The sequence below is a fragment of the Sturnira hondurensis genome, unplaced genomic scaffold (genome assembly GCF_014824575.4).
Source record: "Sturnira hondurensis isolate 20B ecotype Veracruz unplaced genomic scaffold, ASM1482457v3 Scaffold0020787, whole genome shotgun sequence".
Taxonomy (NCBI): Eukaryota; Metazoa; Chordata; class Mammalia; order Chiroptera; family Phyllostomidae; genus Sturnira; species Sturnira hondurensis.
In genome coordinates, this window is record NW_028093418.1 from 2,660,897 (window position 1) to 2,678,136 (window position 17,240).

Consider the following 17,240-nt stretch of genomic DNA (forward strand, 5'->3'; position numbering starts at 1 on the left):
CCCAGGCGCTGTGCCCTCTGGGACCCACTGGTGGGGTGAGCAAGCAACCGTCAAGAGCACTGCTCAGGAAGGACAGGCAGTGACACCACTGAGATCACAAAAAGGGAGGTGACTCAGTCCTGGCCCAACCTGAGGTCCCCTCTCCAATCCCTCCACCCTCCGGGCCTGAGATTATAAACAAGTGACTCAGAGGAACGATGGGAGAATGCCCCATAACAGTTCACGCCAGTGTCCATGGGGCTAAATTTAACCCACAGCTGCAGCCTGCGGCACTTTGGGAACAAGTTAATCTTGGTGGTGGAGGCTGCTGTGTGTGTGAGGGGGGGCTGCTCAGGAGTCCAGAGCACTGCGGGCATAGGGACTGGCTGCCCTGGGTCTCTACCCTGGTCTCTTAGACTGTAGATGGGGACAGGGGCCCCAAGGCAGGGGCAAGCTGAGAATGGACCAAGACCAATGAGCATAGACAGCTAAAGTCCTGGAATATGAAACTCTTTGGATGTCACTTTTTGAACACTGAAGTCCAGAATGCCACTCCCCTGGTATGTTAAAACCCAGGGGTGGAGGTTGAACACCTAGAATAGCCAAATTCTAGGAAATCAATCTTCCAGCATGTCAGATACCTCCCAGTGTGAAAACCCTGTGACTGTGTGCTCCTAGTAATACAGAACCTCAGTGCCTCCGAACCTCAGCAGAATGGGCTGAGGCCCTCCACCTCTCATTGGATAGAAAGGGAAACCGAGGCTCAACAGAGAGACCTGCCCCACCCCAGGTTCCACAGAAAAGTGGCCACTTAGTTCACCTAAGGCACTTTCTTGCACCGTGGAAGGAGAGTATCTGAGCTGGGGCAGAAGTTGGAAAAGATCTTTTCATTTTAAAGGTGGGACAACAAGGTTCCCAATGAGTGAATGCCATGCTCAAGCTCACTGGGCACAAAACCTGATCGCATTGTATCCAGAGGTGGCTGGAGTGAGATGTGCTCCAGAGAGGAAGACAGCTGCACCTGGGTGGAAAGATCCAGAAGGTATGAAGTCAGGGAGACAGAGGAAGCAAGACTCTCATTCTTGCCCCTCCCTGATGTCAGGGGCAGAGGCTGGGTCATCCCCTCCCTGGGAGGAGCATTGCCCAACCAATGCCCAACCAAGGAATGCAGTCAAAGCCATCCCGTACCCCATTTAGAAATGAGGCAGTGAGGCCCTCATCTTTCCCGGAAGTCCCAGAAACCCCACTCCCATCCCATGAGCCCCCGGGGGCTGAGTCAAGGGTGCCCTGGGAGGGGGCCTCTGCCCAGTTGTCCCCTCTGCGTCATGTGCAGGAGGCCAGGCAGCTCGCCTTACAGGGCCAGGCCCACCTCTATATATAGCCCCAGTAAGACAGCTGCGTAGACCGAGCACGACCCAGCAGGAGAGCAGGGAGTAGAGAGGAGGCCCCTGGCACCCTCGGTCGCTACACCCTAGGCCACCCACCATGGCGCTGGGCTTGGAGCAGGTGGAGGAGCAGCGGTTGTACCAGCAGACGCTCCTGCAGGACGGGCTCAAGGACATGCTGGACCATGGCAAGTTCCTCGACTGTGTGGTGCGGGTGGGTGAGCGCGAGTTCCCGTGCCACCGCCTGGTGCTGGCTGCCTGCAGCCCCTACTTCCGGGCGCGCTTCCTGGCAGAGCCGGAGCACACAGGCGAGCTGCGCCTGGAGGAGGTGTCCCCGGACGTGGTGGCCCAGGTGTTGCACTACCTGTACACGTCGGAGATCTCGCTGGATGAGGCGAGCGTGCAGGATCTGTTCGCCGCGGCTCACCGCTTCCAGATCCCGTCCATCTTCACCATCTGCGTGTCCTTCCTGCAGAAACGCCTGTGTCTCTCCAATTGCCTGGCAGTCTTCCGTCTTGGACTCCTGCTCGACTGCGCGCGCTTGGCCGTGGCCGCCCGGGACTTCATCTGCGCACGTTTCTCGCTCGTGTCGCGCGACAATGACTTCCTCGGGCTCTCAGCAGATGAGCTCATCGCCATCATTTCCAGTGACAATCTCAACGTGGAGAAGGAGGAGGCCGTGTTTGAGGCGGTGATGCGGTGGGCGGCCAGCGGCGACGCAGAGGCCAAGGCCGAGCGCCAGCGTGCGCTGCCCACCGTCTTCGAGAGCGTGCGCTTTCGCCTGCTGCCTCGCGCCTTCCTGGAGAGCCGGGTAGAACGCCACCCTCTCGTGCGGGCCCAGCCTGAGTTGCTGCGAAAGGTGCAGATGGTGAAGGATGCCCACGAGGGCCGCATCACTGTGCTGCGCAAGAAGAAGAAGGAGAAGGGGAAGGAAGCATCTGGGGCCAAAGCGACTGACCATGGCGCGGGTGAAGCCAAGGCAGAGGAGGAGGAGGAGGAGGAGCGCGTCCTACCCGGCATCCTCAATGACACTCTGCGCTTTGGCATGTTCCTGCAGGACCTCATCTTCATGATCAGTGAGGAGGGTGCTGTGGCCTACGATCCAGCGGCCAACGAGTGTTACTGTGCCTCCCTCTCCACCCAGATCCCCAAGAACCACGTCAGCCTCGTGACGAAGGAGAATCAGGTCTTCGTGGCTGGGGGCCTCTTCTACAATGAGGACAACAAAGAGAACCCCATGAGTGCTTACTTCTTGCAGGTGCCTGGCCAGCCCTGGGAGGGGGTGGCCAGCACTGGGTGCTGGGCACTGGGGTCAGCCTTGAGGCCCAGGAGACACCTGTGTCTACCCATTGGTCAATGGCATTGGTCTAGGGTGAGCTGTAGACCAGGGAGGTTCACAGACAGGCCCTTGCCTCAAAGCTGAAGACAGTCACAGGCAGTGGACAATGAGCCGCCTAACTTTGGTGTCTCAGTTTCAGGGGACGACAGCCCCAGGATGGTCTGATATGTTGGGGGCTCTAGCCCTGCACAGGGGGTGGGGTCAGGCACAGCGTGGAGGAGGAGCGAGGTCAGTCCTGGTTCTGGGCAGGGCCTTTGCATAGGCCAGGACTGGAGTGTGGAAGAGAGTGTCCCAGACAAAGGACCATCCTGCCTAACCTTCCCATTACACAAATGAGGAAACTGAGGCTCCAGAGGGACCAGTAGAGCCGGGTGCCCAGTCCAAGATGTAGTGTGACAGTGGGATCTCAGAGGGCAGAAATGGCTTCCTGGTGACCGACCATGTAGGTGTGAGCCAGGTGGGTGGAATTTGGAAACCTGAAGGGGGTTGTGGTGGGGAAGGAGCCTAGTACGTGGTGCACTCAGGGAGGTCAAGGGGGAGGGGGGCAAGGAGTAGCCTGATGCCAGGATTAGGCTGGGAGGAAGGGGCAGCTCCACCAGTTACCAGCCAGGGCACAGGTGGGCACGTGGTTGAGTCTCTCTGAGGTCCGTTTGTAAATGGGGGTGTTATTCTTCCTGCTTGATAAGGCTGTTTCAGGGTTAAATGGTGGGTATAAAGTGTTCATCAGCGCAGGGCTCAGCCCTCAGGAAACTTTTCAGAAACATCAGCCACTAGTGTTGTTGTCATAAGACTGTCCAGGTGGACAGGGCGACAGACTTGCACTCCAGGTTGTAGGGGGCGAGTGGCAGGACTGGCTGCATTGTTTGCTGTGCAGGGGGCGGGGCGCCCCTCAGGGGCCCTGGCAGAGCCGGCCTGTCCCAGGGGCTGTAATGGTGATCTCCGGGCGTCTGCGTGTTCCGACACCGGGAGGCGTCGGGGGTTGCCGGGCTGGGTTGTTCTCAACCTGAAAGGAGGAGGGGTGCTGTCTCCAGAAACCACCTCCGGGCTCTGCTGGTCCCACTGGGATGCCTGGACTTCTCTGGGACGCGGGGTGGCCGAAGGGGGCTGTGCTGGGTTTAGGGCTGGGGGCACGGGAGCGGTAGCTGACTGCACCCCGGCCCGCAGTTTGACCACCTGGACTCAGACTGGCTGGGGATGCCGCCGCTGCCCTCGCCGCGCTGCCTCTTCGGCCTGGGGGAGGCTCTCAACTCCATCTACGTGGTCGGCGGCCGGGAGCTCAAGGATGGCGAACGCAGCCTGGACTCGGTCATGTGCTACGACCGGCTGTGAGCGCGGGCAGGGGGCGGGGCCGTCCCATGTGGGCGGGAGCCTGGAGGCCCAGCCCGGGGAGGGGAGCGGAGGGGAGGGGAGGGCAGGGCAGGGCAGGGCAGGGCAGGGCAGGGCAGGGCAGGGCGATTGGCTGGTGGGAAGCCTGCGAAGAAATGAGAGGCCTGGGGATTCCGGTAATCTACCGAGTGCACTCCGAATATGGGATACGTATTGGGGGGGGGGGGGGGGTCTGTGGATTCACCCTCTCCCCTCCCCTCCAGGTCGTTCAAATGGGGTGAATCGGACCCGCTGCCCTACACGGTGTACGGTCACGCGGTGCTCTCCCATATGGACCTTGTCTACGTCATTGGCGGCAAAGGCAGCGACAGGTAAGGCTCAGGCCTGGTGTGAGTGCAGAAGCAGGGCTGCAGGTTAGACCAGAGCCGGTGTTGTCCTGGCTGCCTAGGGAGGCAGGGCTGCAGCCTTAGGGGCGGGGCCGAGGGAGGGGGCTCTGCTCCCACTTCCTCCCTCTCACTGACTGCCCCCCACCCCACAGGAAGTGCTTGAATAAGATGTGCGTCTATGACCCTAAGAAGTTCGAGTGGAAGGAGCTGGCTCCCATGCAGACTGCTCGATCACTCTTCGGGGCCACCATCCATGATGGCCGCATTTTCGTGGCTGCCGGGGTCACAGACACAGGGCTGACCAGCTCAGTCGAGGTGTACAGCATCACGGACAACAAGTATGGCCCCTTGACTGCTGTCTCCCCTCCCTGTCCCAGGCAGGACAGCCAGGGACCACCAAGTGTGGCTGTGGGCCCATGCTGGCCCTCTCTTGGTCAGCCCCAGAGGGAAGCATGGCCCCTGCCTTGGGTTTTCTCAGTTGAGCTTGGACATCAGCACAGAAATAGCCCCTCCCTCAATCAGTAGTGAGGTGGGCTTCCCCCCAAGGCTGGGCAGGGGTTCTGGCCAGCCCCGCCTGCAGGAGAGAGCTCCCAGGGGTGGGGTGCGAGATGCCAGGTTTCTCATGCAGAGACTCCCACCAGACGTTGGCCTGGGACTAGGGCTGCAGTGATGACCCAGCTGCCTGGCCCTGGGGGTCAGGAAGAAGACCACCGGGGTAGGAGAAGGATGCCGAGGCAAAGGAAGGAAGGTGCCAAGACAGGACAAAATGGCAGGCCTGTCGTCAGAGCAAAGGCCATTGCTCCGGCTGGACCAAGTGCAGAGGGTGGAAGGAGGTGGGGAGGCAGGTACCTGGACGGCAGAGGCAGCAGCGGGTAGGAGAACTGTAGCCTGAGGGCAATGAAACGCCTCTGGTGGGTTTTACCAAGAGGCTTGCTGGCAGCTGATGCAGAGATGACGTCAGGAATTTCCCAGGAGGCAGGGGTGCTGCTTTACAGCAAGAGGTGCTGGTGGCCCAGAGACGGGGTTGCAGAGGGGAAGGGACAGAGGGGGTGCCCTGCAGAAAGCTGTAGGCCAGGGCTTCTCACACTGCCACGTGCCCACGGATCTCTGAGAGATCACGTTAAAATGCAAGTCACCGCAGCAGGGGTGTGTGCCGGGCCTGGACTGCCAAGCCCTGGGGTGAGGGGAGGACCCACCCGCCCTTTGGGAGGATGGAGGTGAGGGCTCAATAGCAGGAGCTGGGAGGGGAGTGACTGGACCAAGGGAGAAGGGGACCAGGCAGGAGTCCAAGGGGTTGGAAGCTCAAGGGCCTTTGAGCTAGCAAGTGGGAGCTGGTTCAGGAGTGAGAGGGACACTGGGGAGATCCAGGGTGGATTTCAGGGCAGGTTGGATGGCATGTCAAGGGGACAATGAAGAGAAGTGGGAGGGGCAGAGAGGATGGGGAAAGAAGTGAAGACCAGAGGGAAGGGGGCGGGGGGGTGGGGGGAAGGGCATTGGGACACTCTGAGGCCCTGGCGAGGGCACCAGGTAGACATTTCTGAGAAGGTCCCGAACAGGAGGTTATGCTGAGAGTCCAAGAGCCTGGGGTCCGGATTTCAGGGGGGTGCAGCTGAGGCTGTGGGTTCCTGGGTGGGACTGGTGCTGGGCTTGCTGAGGCCCCCCTGCTGATTCACTTCCTCACTCCCCCCCCAGGTGGGCATCCTTTGAAGCCTTCCCCCAGGAGCGCAGCTCCATCAGCCTGGTCAGCCTGGCAGGCGTCCTCTATGCTCTCGGTGGCTTCGCCACTCTGGAGACTGAGTCCGGGGAGCTGGTCCCCACAGAGCTCACTGACATCTGGAGGTAAGCCAGGCTCCAGGGAGGCGGGGCAGAGTCAGGAGCAAGCCTGATGGCCCACAGCACTGCAGCCACAAGGAGGCCCCTGGCAGGCTCATCTGGGGCCAAAGCCTGTGGCTCTTCCACAAGTCCTGGGGGCAGGGACAGCAGCCCCTGTTCAGCCCTGGTTCTCTCTGTGCGGTTGGGAAAGTCTGGGCTTACACATATGACACCATACCCCACTGTGGGGCTCCCACAGTATCACAGTTGGGACCTGACCCCAAACTTAGGGCGCAGACCCATGGAAACAGGTCTCAAAGCAGAGGGGCCCTGAAGAGGCAGCCAGGCCTTTCCTCTCCCTTCCCTCCTCGATGCTCAAGGGTCAGGAGGCCCTGGGGCCAGGATTGAGAAGTTGCTGGACCCCAGCCTGGGAGACCCCCTGCCTTCCACGGCTGGTCCTTCCTGGGAATGGAGGGCGGAGGTTTCGGCCACTTGGGGCAACTTCTGAACCTTCCCTTATCCCCGCCCTCCCCCCCCCCAACTGCTGCAGGCAGCCTCCTGGAGCAGTGCTGTTGTAAGGGTGGTGGGGGCAGGGGGGCGGCGGCACTTCTCGGAGGGAAATTCTACACCTCAGGGGAAGATGTAGAGTAGACTCTGCTGGAGGGAGGTGGCCCTTCCTGGAATGTGGGGTGGCTGTTTTGGGGGGCTGGGCCTTGTGGGGGCCCCTTTCCCAGAGCACAGGAACCCTCCAGGAGTGGACCATTCTCCAGAGCTGGGGCCAGAGGGACTCCTCAAGGGTGGGCCTAGTACACCCCGCCACCCCTCCCTGCTGGGCTCCCTGTGAACTCCACGACCAAGCTCCATGTCCCTGCCCCACCCCCAGATATAATGAGGATGAGAAGAAGTGGGAAGGTGTGTTGCGGGAGATTGCCTACGCCACCAGCGCCACCTTTGTACCTGTGCGGCTCAACGTACTGCGCCTGACCAAGATGTGACCAGCCTGGAGGGACACATGGGCCAGGCCTTCTGGGGGCTCCAGGGAGGAGGCTGGGAGGGGTCGGAGCCCACCTGGATCTGCTTCAGCCAGGGAAGATAACGCTGCCAGCCCTAGCCTCGGGGCAAGGATGAGGAACTTGAGGCCCCTCCAGTGTCTCCACATCGCCCGCGTTCTTGGTCCTCGAGCCAGACACACAAGGAAGGACACATCCCAGGTTGCATCCTGGCCCTGTCCGCCCCCCTCCCCCCAGATGGCCTGGCTTCGTGTGCCAGTGACTTCCCCATAGGAGCCGGTCCTTGCTTGTCACCGGGGAAGTGTCCCACCAAGTGCTCCCTGCAGCACAGATGAGTCTTCTTTTGTAAAAAGAATAAAGTGCCTTCTGAGCCAGCCGCTCAGAGTCCAAAAGCAGGTACTCGAAGAGAGTGATCAGCTGGTCTGAAGATTCGGGGCCTTAACGTTCAGCTTTTGGGGTACCCAGGTTGGTGGTCTCGGCCCTCCACATGGGTGTCTCCTCCACACTCTGCAGGCACCAAGAGCTTGACCCCTTCCCTGGGGCCCAGAACTCCCAGCTCCTCATCCAGCTGAGACGAGGAGCCAGAAGAACACTGCGGAAAGGGCAGGAAGGGACCCACCAAACTGTGGTAGAAAAGTCTTTTATTCTCTCGGTCAGGTCCCATCTGGCCCAGCCTGGCCTGGGCCCCAGGATAGCTGAGCAGAGCTGTCTCTGCCCCCTCCCACCTACTCCGGCTTCAGTTTGTCCTTCTGCTCCTCCTCCAGCGCCAGGGCTCGCTCTCGCTCCTTCACCAGCTGAACACCACAGTAGGTGACAAACAGGACGGCCAGTGTGGTCTGGGGAAACCCTGGGTAGGAAGAGGCCACTGAAGCCTGGGAGCAGACCGCCCCTGCCCCCATTGGTGACTCCTCTCTTCCCACGCCTCTCCCACTGGACCAGCCCTCCCTACTGCGTCCCTGGGGAGTCGGGGAGGTGGGGTATTTCAAAAAGTCAGTCCTCCAGGATGCTGCCTGGCTTGTTCCATATCCCGCTCCCTTCTGGCCCTCACCTGTGAGTAGCAGGCGCCGGGCGACCAGCTCTGTGAACTCCAGGCTGTTCAGGCTTACAAGGTTGTACAGGATGATAGCCCAGAAGTTCATGGCCCCAAAGACAGCCCGGACCCTGCGGGACATCTGCTCCGACAGAGAGGCCTGCCCGGTCCAGAAACGCATTGTTCATGCGGCAACAGGCCCAGGGGAAAGAGGACATGGGTGGTCAGCGGTCTTGCCCACGTGGTCCCTGAGGTCTTGGAGAGTCCCAGGTCAGCTCTCCGTCATTGTTAAAGGTGGGGAAACAGGTCTGGAGAGAGGGCAGCGCCTGACCAACGTAGCCAGGACTGGGTGCTCCATGCCCCACAGGCGGTATGGAGGGCCGGACACCCACAGGGTGAGCCATCGTCCTGACAACCAGGAGGGTGGTGGTGAGAAAGTTCTGGACTGGGGACCAAGCGTGGCTGGAAGCCTTCAGAGAGCAACAGTGCCCAGCCCCTCTCTGCTCACCTCAATTCGTGCTAGGGGCTCCCACTCTGCCAGCTTCTGCACCCAGAGCTCAAAGTTGAGGCCAAAGCAGTTAAGGAATGACCACAGGTAGACAATCTCACAAGGCCCAAGCCACAGAGTGGTGACAGCAAAGGTGGCCACTGTGGCCACCAGCTCCGGGATCACGGCAGAGTGCTCCCCACCGATGTGGTCGTACACGTACCTGAGGGAACGGCGGGAGAAGAGACCAGTGGCAGTGTGGGAAAGGGCGGGTAGGACACAGGCAAGGGACCCACAACAGGACAGCCATCCCCAGCGCCGTCACCCGAGCACATTCAACATTGCCGCCCACAGGTGGCTTCTCTTCCTCTTCCCAATGTTGCATGCGGAGCACTCCACCTGGAGCTCCGCTTGCCCTCTGGCTGTGTCCACTCCGTCCCCCAGTGATGTCCTGCAGACCCAAAGCTCTGAAAACGGTCTCCATGCCGAGCCAGGCATCCAAGTCTGTAGCCCAGTCTCCTCCCAACTCGTCTGCCCAACTGTCCCCAGACATCTGCCTTGAACGACAGATGAACGACATCCCGGCCCAAGCCCACTTCGCCCCCCTCTCGGTTAATGGCGCCACCATCCACTCCAGGGGCCCCGGTGCCATCTTGGATTCTCAATTCCCGTCTCCAGCCACATCCCCGCCAGTGAAGCCTAAGGGCTCCTCCCAGCCCTGACCTCAGCCCCCTACTTCCACAGGGCCACCCTTGTCCAGGCAACCTCTCCTTGCACAGAGGGTGTCGTATGTCTCTTAACTCATCTCTCTGCCTCCGCCTTCACCCCCTGCCCTCTGTCCCCCACACAGCAGCTAGAGGCATCTTCTAAGAGTGCACCTCGGGTCACATCACTTCCACAATCAAACCGTCTCTCAATACCTCCCCCCACTGTAACTAGAATAAACTTGACGTCCTTACTGTGGCCAGGAGATCCCATGTCCACTGGCGTCTGCTACCCCCTTGACACCATCACCCTTGCCCTCATTCACTCCTTCTGACCCTCAGCCACAGCGGGTTCCTGCCTCAAGGCCTGTGCACTCCCCCCCTTCCCCCATCTAGAATTATCTTCCCCAGATTCCCTTCATTCACATCTCAGTTCAAATATCGTCTCTCCCGGAGTTCTGCCCAGACCCTGTGGCCGGCTTTTACCCATGATGCTGTTCTGCTTTTCTCATAATGCATACCACTCTCTAAAGCTGTGTAGGTGTTCGTTCACCTGTGTGTGGTCTGTTTCTCCCCACTAGACTGAAAGACCCATGAGTTCAGGGACTTTGCCATGTTCATGGCTGTATCCCCAGTGCCCAGAACAGTGCCTGGCACATAGTAGGTGCTTCAAAAAATATTTGTTAAGTAAATTCAGTAGGAGAGCCACTGGGTAACAACACCCTTGAGCTCCTCATTTCCAGTGGTTTCTTCTCCACTCCACCTCAGCCACCCACTCCTGCGGCCGCACCCCAACTTTGTCGCCACTTGAACCTTCACTCTTTCCCATGCTTTGCCCAGGTCCTCCTGGCCTGGCCCCCCAGTTCCAGCTCTCCAACCTCATTAACGCCCATCCTTCCTCATCTTGTGACCCCTCCTCAACAGGCTCATATTCAGTGAGTCATCATTACAAATAACCTAAAACCCCGTGTTTCTCCCTCATCTGGGAGAGGCCAACCACCCACTTTCTCCTCACCTGCACCCATTAAGCTAAGTGCTGATGGGGAAACTCACGCCTTCACATGAATCCACTACCTCCAACCCACTTGGGCTCTCAATGCCAAGTTTTCTCTAGGCAGCTTCTCCGACGCTCTGCAGTGGACACGCTCCCCTTATCTCTCCTTGCCCAGTATGAGTGGGTGTCAGGGGTTCTAAGCAGGAGGGCAGAGGACACACAGATGCCACATCCCTCCATGTCCCCAACCCTGCATCTCTCAGCTGATGACCTTGACTCCCACTTCATGGAGCAAACCAGAGCCTTCAGGTGGGACCCCTCACCCTCCACCCGCACCTGCCCCTTTTCCCCAGCGCGCTGGCTTCCCTTCCTCCTCCCCAGCTCCATCCATCTCCTTCTCCCTCCTCAGGGACCTCACTCCATCAAACGGCCCTTGGTCCTGCATCCCAACCTCTTCCTCTCTGTGGACTAACTGCCCCCAGCACCCAAGCTGGTCCACTATTTCTCGTCTGTCCCCTTCAGCCACCCCGCTGCCTTCCCCTTCACACCAGGCCTTCTCCAGGGGTAGTCCACAGCAGAATCCCACTGCAGTGCCTCAGCTTCTCCGCCCTCCTCGCCTGCCGCCGCTCTCCAGTGAAAGGCTGAGTAACCGCCACCAACACTAATGCTTGCTCTCTGGTTTCCTTGACACCTGACCCTGTGGCCCCCACCAGACCTGGGTGGGCTTCTCTTAGTCCCAGCAGGTCACAGGGCCCTGCCTTGTCCCCTGCCTCATGCCGACTCCTTTTCTGCGTGTTCTTACTTCTCTCCCCTCTGTGCCCGCCCCCCCCCCCCCCCGCCATCGCCCAGAGTTCTTCCAGGCCCAATCCCGGCCACCCCCTCTTCTCTCTGTCATCTCTCCTTGAGACTCATCTCTCCTTGGGGTGCTCAGGGCCCAAAGACCACCCACCCCTGTAAGCTCAGAGCTCCAGCCGTCCCCCAGACTTTGCCGAACCCCCTCCCTGAGCCTGCTGCCAGGTTCCAGGGAGACCCCATCCCGTTGCCAGACATCGCTCACATGGAGCCCCTTTCTGGAAAGCACCCCTCCATCCTCCGAGGTTGTAGGTAGGAACCTGGGAGCCACCTCCCTCTCCCTCCGGGTACCTGCGATGCTCGGCCAGGTCCTGGCCAGGCTGCCTGCTGTGTCTCTCTGCTGACTGTTTCTCTCCCCTCCAGGGCCCCGCCTCTCTTTCACCTCGACCTACCTACGCCACAACCGCCTCACCCCTGTCCCTGTTTCCTCTGGTGGTGGTGAGGGGTCTTTCAAAATGTGGACCGACCCCGGCACCGCCCACGCAAACACCTGCCCCACGACTGTGCTCACCGCCCCCCTCCCCTACCGGCCCCAACTCACTTGCAAAGCCAGTCATTGATGCCTCGGTCAAAGTGCCTGTAGGAGGAGGGCGGCTGGGTGTGAGCCAACCAGGAGCCCGGCTCCTGGTTGGGGACGCAGGGGGAGGGCGTGGCCCCACTGCCGGCACTCACGTTTCCGAGAAGACGTAGAGCGCTGTGATGCACTTGGGGGGCTGGGGCGGGTCTAGGTGGTCCAGGCGCGCCACTGTGTTGACCACGCCGAAGAGGACGGCCGCCTTCACCCAGTCATACACCAGGTTTGAGTAGGCGAGGCCAGCTGGGGATGGCGTGTTGTCACGGCCTGGGGGCGTTGCAGCGGCCTCCCCGCCCCAGACACCCAGATCTAGGTGGGCTGCCCTCCACTCTGACAGGATCTTCCCAGGTCCAGGGAAGGTCCTGCTGCCCAGACCACCCCGTGGGCACCCCGCCCCCCACTTCCTGGGCCCTGGCTTCCCCAGGGAGACCCCATCCCATGGTGGAGATCAGCCCGAGGCCCCAGTGAGGTGGAAAGGGCTCTGTCCCTTATGTGTGGCCTTGTGGGACAGAGTGAACAAGTCCCACACATTTCAAAGAAGTCCCTGCTGCTGCACTCTCAGGTACGTGCTGTGGCCCTTGAGGTGTCAGCGTCCCCAGCGGTGACGCTGTGATGGCACAGAGCCCCATCCCTTGTCGGGACCCCTGGGCACCCACCAAGAGCACTGTCCGGCAGGCGGCTAGCAAACTGGAGGTCACTGGGGATGGTGAGGATGTAGAAGAAGTGAAAGAAGACGTCCACGGCCAGGATGGCCGCCACACTGAGGCCCGCCTGGGCCCGGATGTGCCACAGCTCACCCTCACGCCTCACCGGCTCCACCTGGCTCACCNCGTTCCCAGCGGTGACACTGTGATGGCAGAGCCCCATCCCTTGTCGGGACCCCTGGGCACCCACCAAGAGCACTGTCCGGCAGGCGGCTAGCAAACTGGAGGTCACTGGGGATGGTGAGGATGTAGAAGAAGTGAAAGAAGACGTCCACGGCCAGGATGGCCGCCACACTGAGGCCCGCCTGGGCCCGGATGTGCCACAGCTCACCCTCACGCCTCACCGGCTCCACCTGGCTCACCTGGGGGTGCCAAGTATCCCAGTGGGGAGTCACCAACGGCTTGGGAGTCTGAGGGTAAGGGGGCTCCATCCTGGCAGCCTTGCCTGAGGGTGGAAGCACTCCAGGGGGGTCACTGCCTTGGTGGGGAGACCCAGTCCCATCCCGGGAGCCCCAGTTGAGCGAGAGGGGAGCCCTGTCTGAGGGGGGAGGCACATCTCCATCCTGTGATCCCTGACTCGGGGGAAAATGTGGCGCAGTCCCGGGGTCTGAGGCAGGGAGCCGTGCCTAAGGACGGAGACACAGCCCGCCCTGGGCGTCCTACCGGTGACCGGAAGCCCCTGTCCGCAGAGGGAGAGCCAGCCCAGCTCTGGGAGCCCACAGAGTGTCCCCTCACCTGGGCGTGGAAGCGATCAAAGGTCATGATGGGCCCGAAGAAGAAGAAGGGCAGGTAGAAGTTGTACTTGAGCAGGTCAGCGAGGGAGTAGCGGCGCTCAGGGCGGGCACAGCTCTCCAGCGCAAAGCTGGTGCAACGCAGCACCGTGAAACCGCTGCCCCCGTGAAACAGCACCTCTTGAAGATCAAAAGTGCCCGTTACAAACCCGTTCTAGATGGGAGAGAACAGGCCGCCAGCTCACCAGGTGCCCCTTGTCTGTGGGAGGCCCACCCAGCTTGCCCCAGGGGCCCCGCCTGGTCCTGTCCCTTCTCTCTCCAGGTCCAGTCAACATGGGCTGCTCAGGGTCAGTTTATGTTTAGTGCTGGGGATAGAGCAGGGAATGAGCTAGACACGCCCCTGCTTTGGTGGAGGCGACCACCTTGTAGGCGAGGCATACTCCAAGCTCAAAGTCTCAGAGACAGCTGGGAAAGTGGAGGAATTCCTTGGGGGAGACTTGAGAGGTAAGGTCTTTGGATGGGTGAGAGATTTGGGGTCCTATCCCTGCACCAGCCACCCCGGCCCCTCCCTGTTGCGCACCTGCCAGGAGATTAGGGGGTCCAGCTTGAAGGAGGCAAGGCTGACCATGCCGAGGCCCAGACAGAGCCAGGGCTGACCCAGGAGTGAGGCCACATAGAGGCTGACACAGTGGCCAAGCAGTAGCAGCAGGTACCAAGGGCCCATGGTGCCTGCCACAGCCAGGGCCCCGTACACAGCATATGTCCAGGAGCGGAGCTGTGGGCAGGAAGAAGGCTGAGTTGCCCTAGCCATACCCATGGGTCTGGGACCTAGCACAGGGTTCCCACAACCCCTGTGGCTGAGGAGGGGCCGGTGGGGGAGGCTGGGGTAGCTCAGGTCTTGCTCACCTGGGGGGCAACCATGGTGCAGAGTTTAGCAAACAGCACGTGTCCGGAGAGAGCGAAGATGATGACGTTGCGGAAGGAGGTGAACCACATCACCCACTCGAAGTCAGCCACGTCCTGGGGCGGGCCAGGCAGGTTAGGGTGGGGCAGAGGGGTGGGGCGGGCTGGCCCTCGGGCAGGTCAGAGTCCCAGCACTGTCCCAGCCCCCGTGTTCTTCTCACACATTAGAGCAGCCGTGGCTGGAGGGCCCTGCCTTGCCCTCTGAGGGAAGTGCCAGGCGGGGAGACAGAGAGGAGTGAGGGGCACCATGTGGGCTGCCCTGCCCCTCAAAGCTCCCCTCTCCGGGCACGTCGCCTGACACCCCAGCATTATTGCATTGTTCCTGGGAAGGACGGTGCCAAAGGCCACTGCTAGGGCATGTCCTCATTTACTTTCTAGATGGGCAGGGGCTGGGCAGCAGGGGCTCAAGCCAGAGCGTCCCCACTGGGAGCCCTCTGAGCATCTGGAATGGGGGAGAGTTAGGAAGCATTTGGGGTCAGAGAAATGTGCCAGGGGTCAGGCACCCTAGTCAGGGACCCTGGGGCGTGGAGGACCTACCATCTTCCGACCAATGTACTCCCAGCCCGGCTGCACAGACTCCCGGAAGGCCTTCCTTCGGGCCCCATCTGGAACAGAGTTTGCACCACCTCAGGGGAGGCCTCTTCCCCGCGGCTGTGCCCACCCCTGCACAGGGCTGCCCCTTCCCTGGGGAGCCTGAGCCTCTCTCTGCCTTTACTTCCCTCCAGGTCTCACTGTGTGTCTGGGCCCAGGTCCCCCAAGTATCTGAGTCTCTCTTTATCTGTCTCTCTCTGTCTATGGCTCTGTGACCAGGTCCCTGTCAAGCCTTTGGGGTGTCTCCCTGTGACTGCACCCAGCTCAGCCCAGCCCCCAAGGCCGAGGGAACACCTTGGACCTGGAGCCTCTGAGTCTCTGGCCTTGCCGGTTTGTGGAACCCTGAGGGTGCAGGAAGAGAAGGGACCCAGCTGTTACCTTGCGAAGCCTCCAGCAGGCCCTGGCCGGCATAGGCCAGGGCGCCACTCAGCACCAGGGAGTACAGGCCCAGCTCCGCAGCCGGCAACGCCGTTTTGACGCCCATAGCCTGGAAGGGCTGGAGGAGATAGACTGGGTGAGGGCACCGCCGACCCCCAGCCCTGCCTTGCCCCCGACCTTATGGTCCCCACTGAGGTGGTGAGGACCCCATTCTTGAGACTGCTCCCTTGCCCCTTGGGGTGTCATACCATCATTCTCCTGCCCCTGCCCCAACTCCTCTCAGGCCTCCCCTCATCCTGGCTGCTGCCCTGGCTACCTCCTTTCCCACTGACATCCGGAAAGCACAGCCTCCACCCTCAGCCTGCCTTCCTCACTTCCAGTTACTCCCCACACCTTTCGGGTGGCTGGTCCCCATCCTGTACTCAAACTGCCCCTGCCAAGGCCTTGGACGCCCTTCACGTGGAGAAACCCCCATCGGCATCACCGCAGTTTGTTTCTGGCCCTCCAGTCCCCTGCCCCTCAGTGCCTAATGAAGCCCCGCCCCCTCCCCCCCCCACACTTCCACACCCTCCTGAGCCACCTTGACTTTCTGTGATCTCCCCAGGGCTAGCCCCTCACACCAAGCGTCCGGCCTCTCACTGACCCCCATTGCCCCAACCAGACCTTGAGCCCCAGCCTGCTCTGCCCCTGGGCCCTGCCTGTGTCTGTGGCCACCCTGGGCCGCTCTCTCAGTGCTCGTGTGTGCGGGCCCTGGATGCTCGCTGGGGGCTGTGCTATTTGAAGAGCTGCCCTGGGGAAGCGGGAGTGGGGCCAGGCGGGCACCAGGCGAGTGCTGGCCACTGTCCAAGGTGCTGACCGGTCTCAGGCCCAGGGCGAGCCTAGCCACGCCCTTCCAGCAGAGCCTCCTTCGTCCCCAGGAGTTCTGCTGGGCCATCTCTGGGATCTCAGCTAGCACCGATTCCCTTTCTATCTGGCTCCAGCTTGACCTTCCCAAAGGTCCCATGGATAATGGGCTCAGGGCCCAAGTCAAAGGGAAGAACATGTCTCAGCACCCTCTCAGGCTGGGCTGAGCCAAGGGTAGCAGGCGTGGCCCTGTCGCCCCCTCCCCAGGCCCCTTCCAAATGTCCCTCACTGAGTCTGCAAACGGCTGCCCTGGGTCAGCACTGTCCCTCTTATACAGATGGAGGGGCCCGGGACCAGAGAGGTGCAGGACCTGTCAAGGTCACGCAGCCAAACCGCGACCCAGGACAGGACGGAGTGTTCTCAGTGAGCCCCTCTGGAGCCACAGATAAGAGAAGACCAACCTCTGCTGCCCCTTCCCACACCGGAGGCTCCGGGCCTGGCTTCTGCAGGGCCGGCTGGAGGGCTGAGCCACCTCGGTGTAGGTGGTGGGGGTAGGGAGGCCCCGAGGATCAGGTTAATGGAGCAGGAGCTTGAAACCGGAGCAGGGTGAAGAGCCCGCGAAATAGCTTTGTCAGCTGCCTCCCACTCGCCACTTTCCAATTTTAGCTCCCCATGGCCAGAGCGGGGTGTCCCCAGTGAGGCCTCCATGAGCGGGGCCAGGGCTGGTCTCCAGCCTGGGACCTCTCCCAGTAGACCCCCAGACCGGGGCCAGCTGGTGGACACACAGGTCCCCCCATCCCCTGACCCTGCCTGCCTTGGGCACCCCTGGGGGCAAAGCCCACTTTGGGACTTGAGGTCTGAGATGAGGAGACTGGGGTGGGCTCTGAAGGTCTCAAGGGCCCCACAGTGACTGCACCCCCGCCTGGCACTGACCTTGAGGAGGCTGTGAGGGACCCTGGCACACTGCCCACCTCAGGGCTCCGGGGTCCTGCGTCCGACCGTTTGTCCGTCCGACCAGCTGAACTCTGGGGCCAGGGTGGAGTGGGTCCAGCTCTGGGGTCCCCACCCCCTGGAGGCTATGAGAGGTGAGTGGTGACAGCAGGAGACAGGGGAGGAGGAGGGCAGGGAGGAGGTGGCCTTCCTGGAGCGCAG

The 17,240-nt window shown here is 61.3% G+C and overlaps 2 protein-coding genes across 5 annotated transcripts; one reads left to right on the plus strand and one right to left on the minus strand.

The window, feature by feature from the left end:
- Positions 1-1,366: 1,366 nt before the first annotated feature.
- KLHL40 (kelch like family member 40) lies at positions 1,367-7,632 on the plus strand. The gene is made up of 6 exons (XM_037030575.1): positions 1,367-2,622; positions 3,868-4,028; positions 4,293-4,400; positions 4,568-4,753; positions 6,108-6,254; positions 7,111-7,632. The coding sequence occupies exons 1-6, from the start codon at positions 1,465-1,467 to the stop codon at positions 7,220-7,222; spliced, it is 1,872 nt and encodes a 623-aa protein (XP_036886470.1). The 5' UTR covers positions 1,367-1,464; the 3' UTR covers positions 7,223-7,632.
- A 138-nt stretch (positions 7,633-7,770) lies between these two features.
- On the minus strand, positions 7,771-17,240 carry HHATL (hedgehog acyltransferase like). 4 transcript variants are annotated; one of them, XM_037030578.1, is made up of 12 exons: positions 17,060-17,240; positions 15,246-15,363; positions 14,814-14,881; positions 14,220-14,333; positions 13,894-14,088; positions 13,318-13,527; positions 12,773-12,944; positions 11,977-12,121; positions 11,846-11,881; positions 8,776-8,977; positions 8,286-8,427; positions 7,771-8,084 (listed from the first exon to the last, which is right to left on the minus strand). In XM_037030578.1, the coding sequence occupies exons 2-12, from the start codon at positions 15,349-15,351 to the stop codon at positions 7,963-7,965; spliced, it is 1,512 nt and encodes a 503-aa protein (XP_036886473.1). In that variant the 5' UTR covers positions 15,352-15,363; positions 17,060-17,240; the 3' UTR covers positions 7,771-7,962. The 4 variants fall into 4 exon arrangements, with proteins under 4 accessions (XP_036886473.1, XP_036886471.1, XP_036886472.1 ...); XM_037030576.1 differs by having other exon boundaries at positions 17,022-17,240; XM_037030577.1 differs by lacking the exon at positions 12,773-12,944 and adding an exon at positions 12,535-12,701 and having other exon boundaries at positions 13,313-13,527; positions 17,022-17,240.

What these genes read in the sequence shown, in the direction of transcription:
- KLHL40 (XM_037030575.1), top strand. Translation starts at nt 1,465, where the DNA reads ATGGCGCTGGGCTTGGAGCAGGTGGAGGAGCAGCGGTTGTACCAGCAG. An exon ending in GTCATGTGCTACGACCGGCT is followed by an intron (nt 4,029 to 4,292) that starts GTGAGCGCGGGC and finishes CCTCCCCTCCAG; the next exon opens with GTCGTTCAAATGGGGTGAAT. An exon ending in TACAGCATCACGGACAACAA is followed by an intron (nt 4,754 to 6,107) that starts GTATGGCCCCTT and finishes CTCCCCCCCCAG; the next exon opens with GTGGGCATCCTTTGAAGCCT.
- HHATL (XM_037030578.1), bottom strand. Translation starts at nt 15,351, where the DNA reads ATGGGCGTCAAAACGGCGTTGCCGGCTGCGGAGCTGGGCCTGTACTCC. An exon ending in ACCCCCTAATCTCCTGGCAG is followed by an intron (nt 13,528 to 13,893) that starts GTGCGCAACAGG and finishes TCTCCCATCTAG; the next exon opens with AACGGGTTTGTAACGGGCAC. An exon ending in AGCCCCTAGCACGAATTGAG is followed by an intron (nt 8,428 to 8,775) that starts GTGAGCAGAGAG and finishes TGGACCGGGCAG; the next exon opens with GCCTCTCTGTCGGAGCAGAT.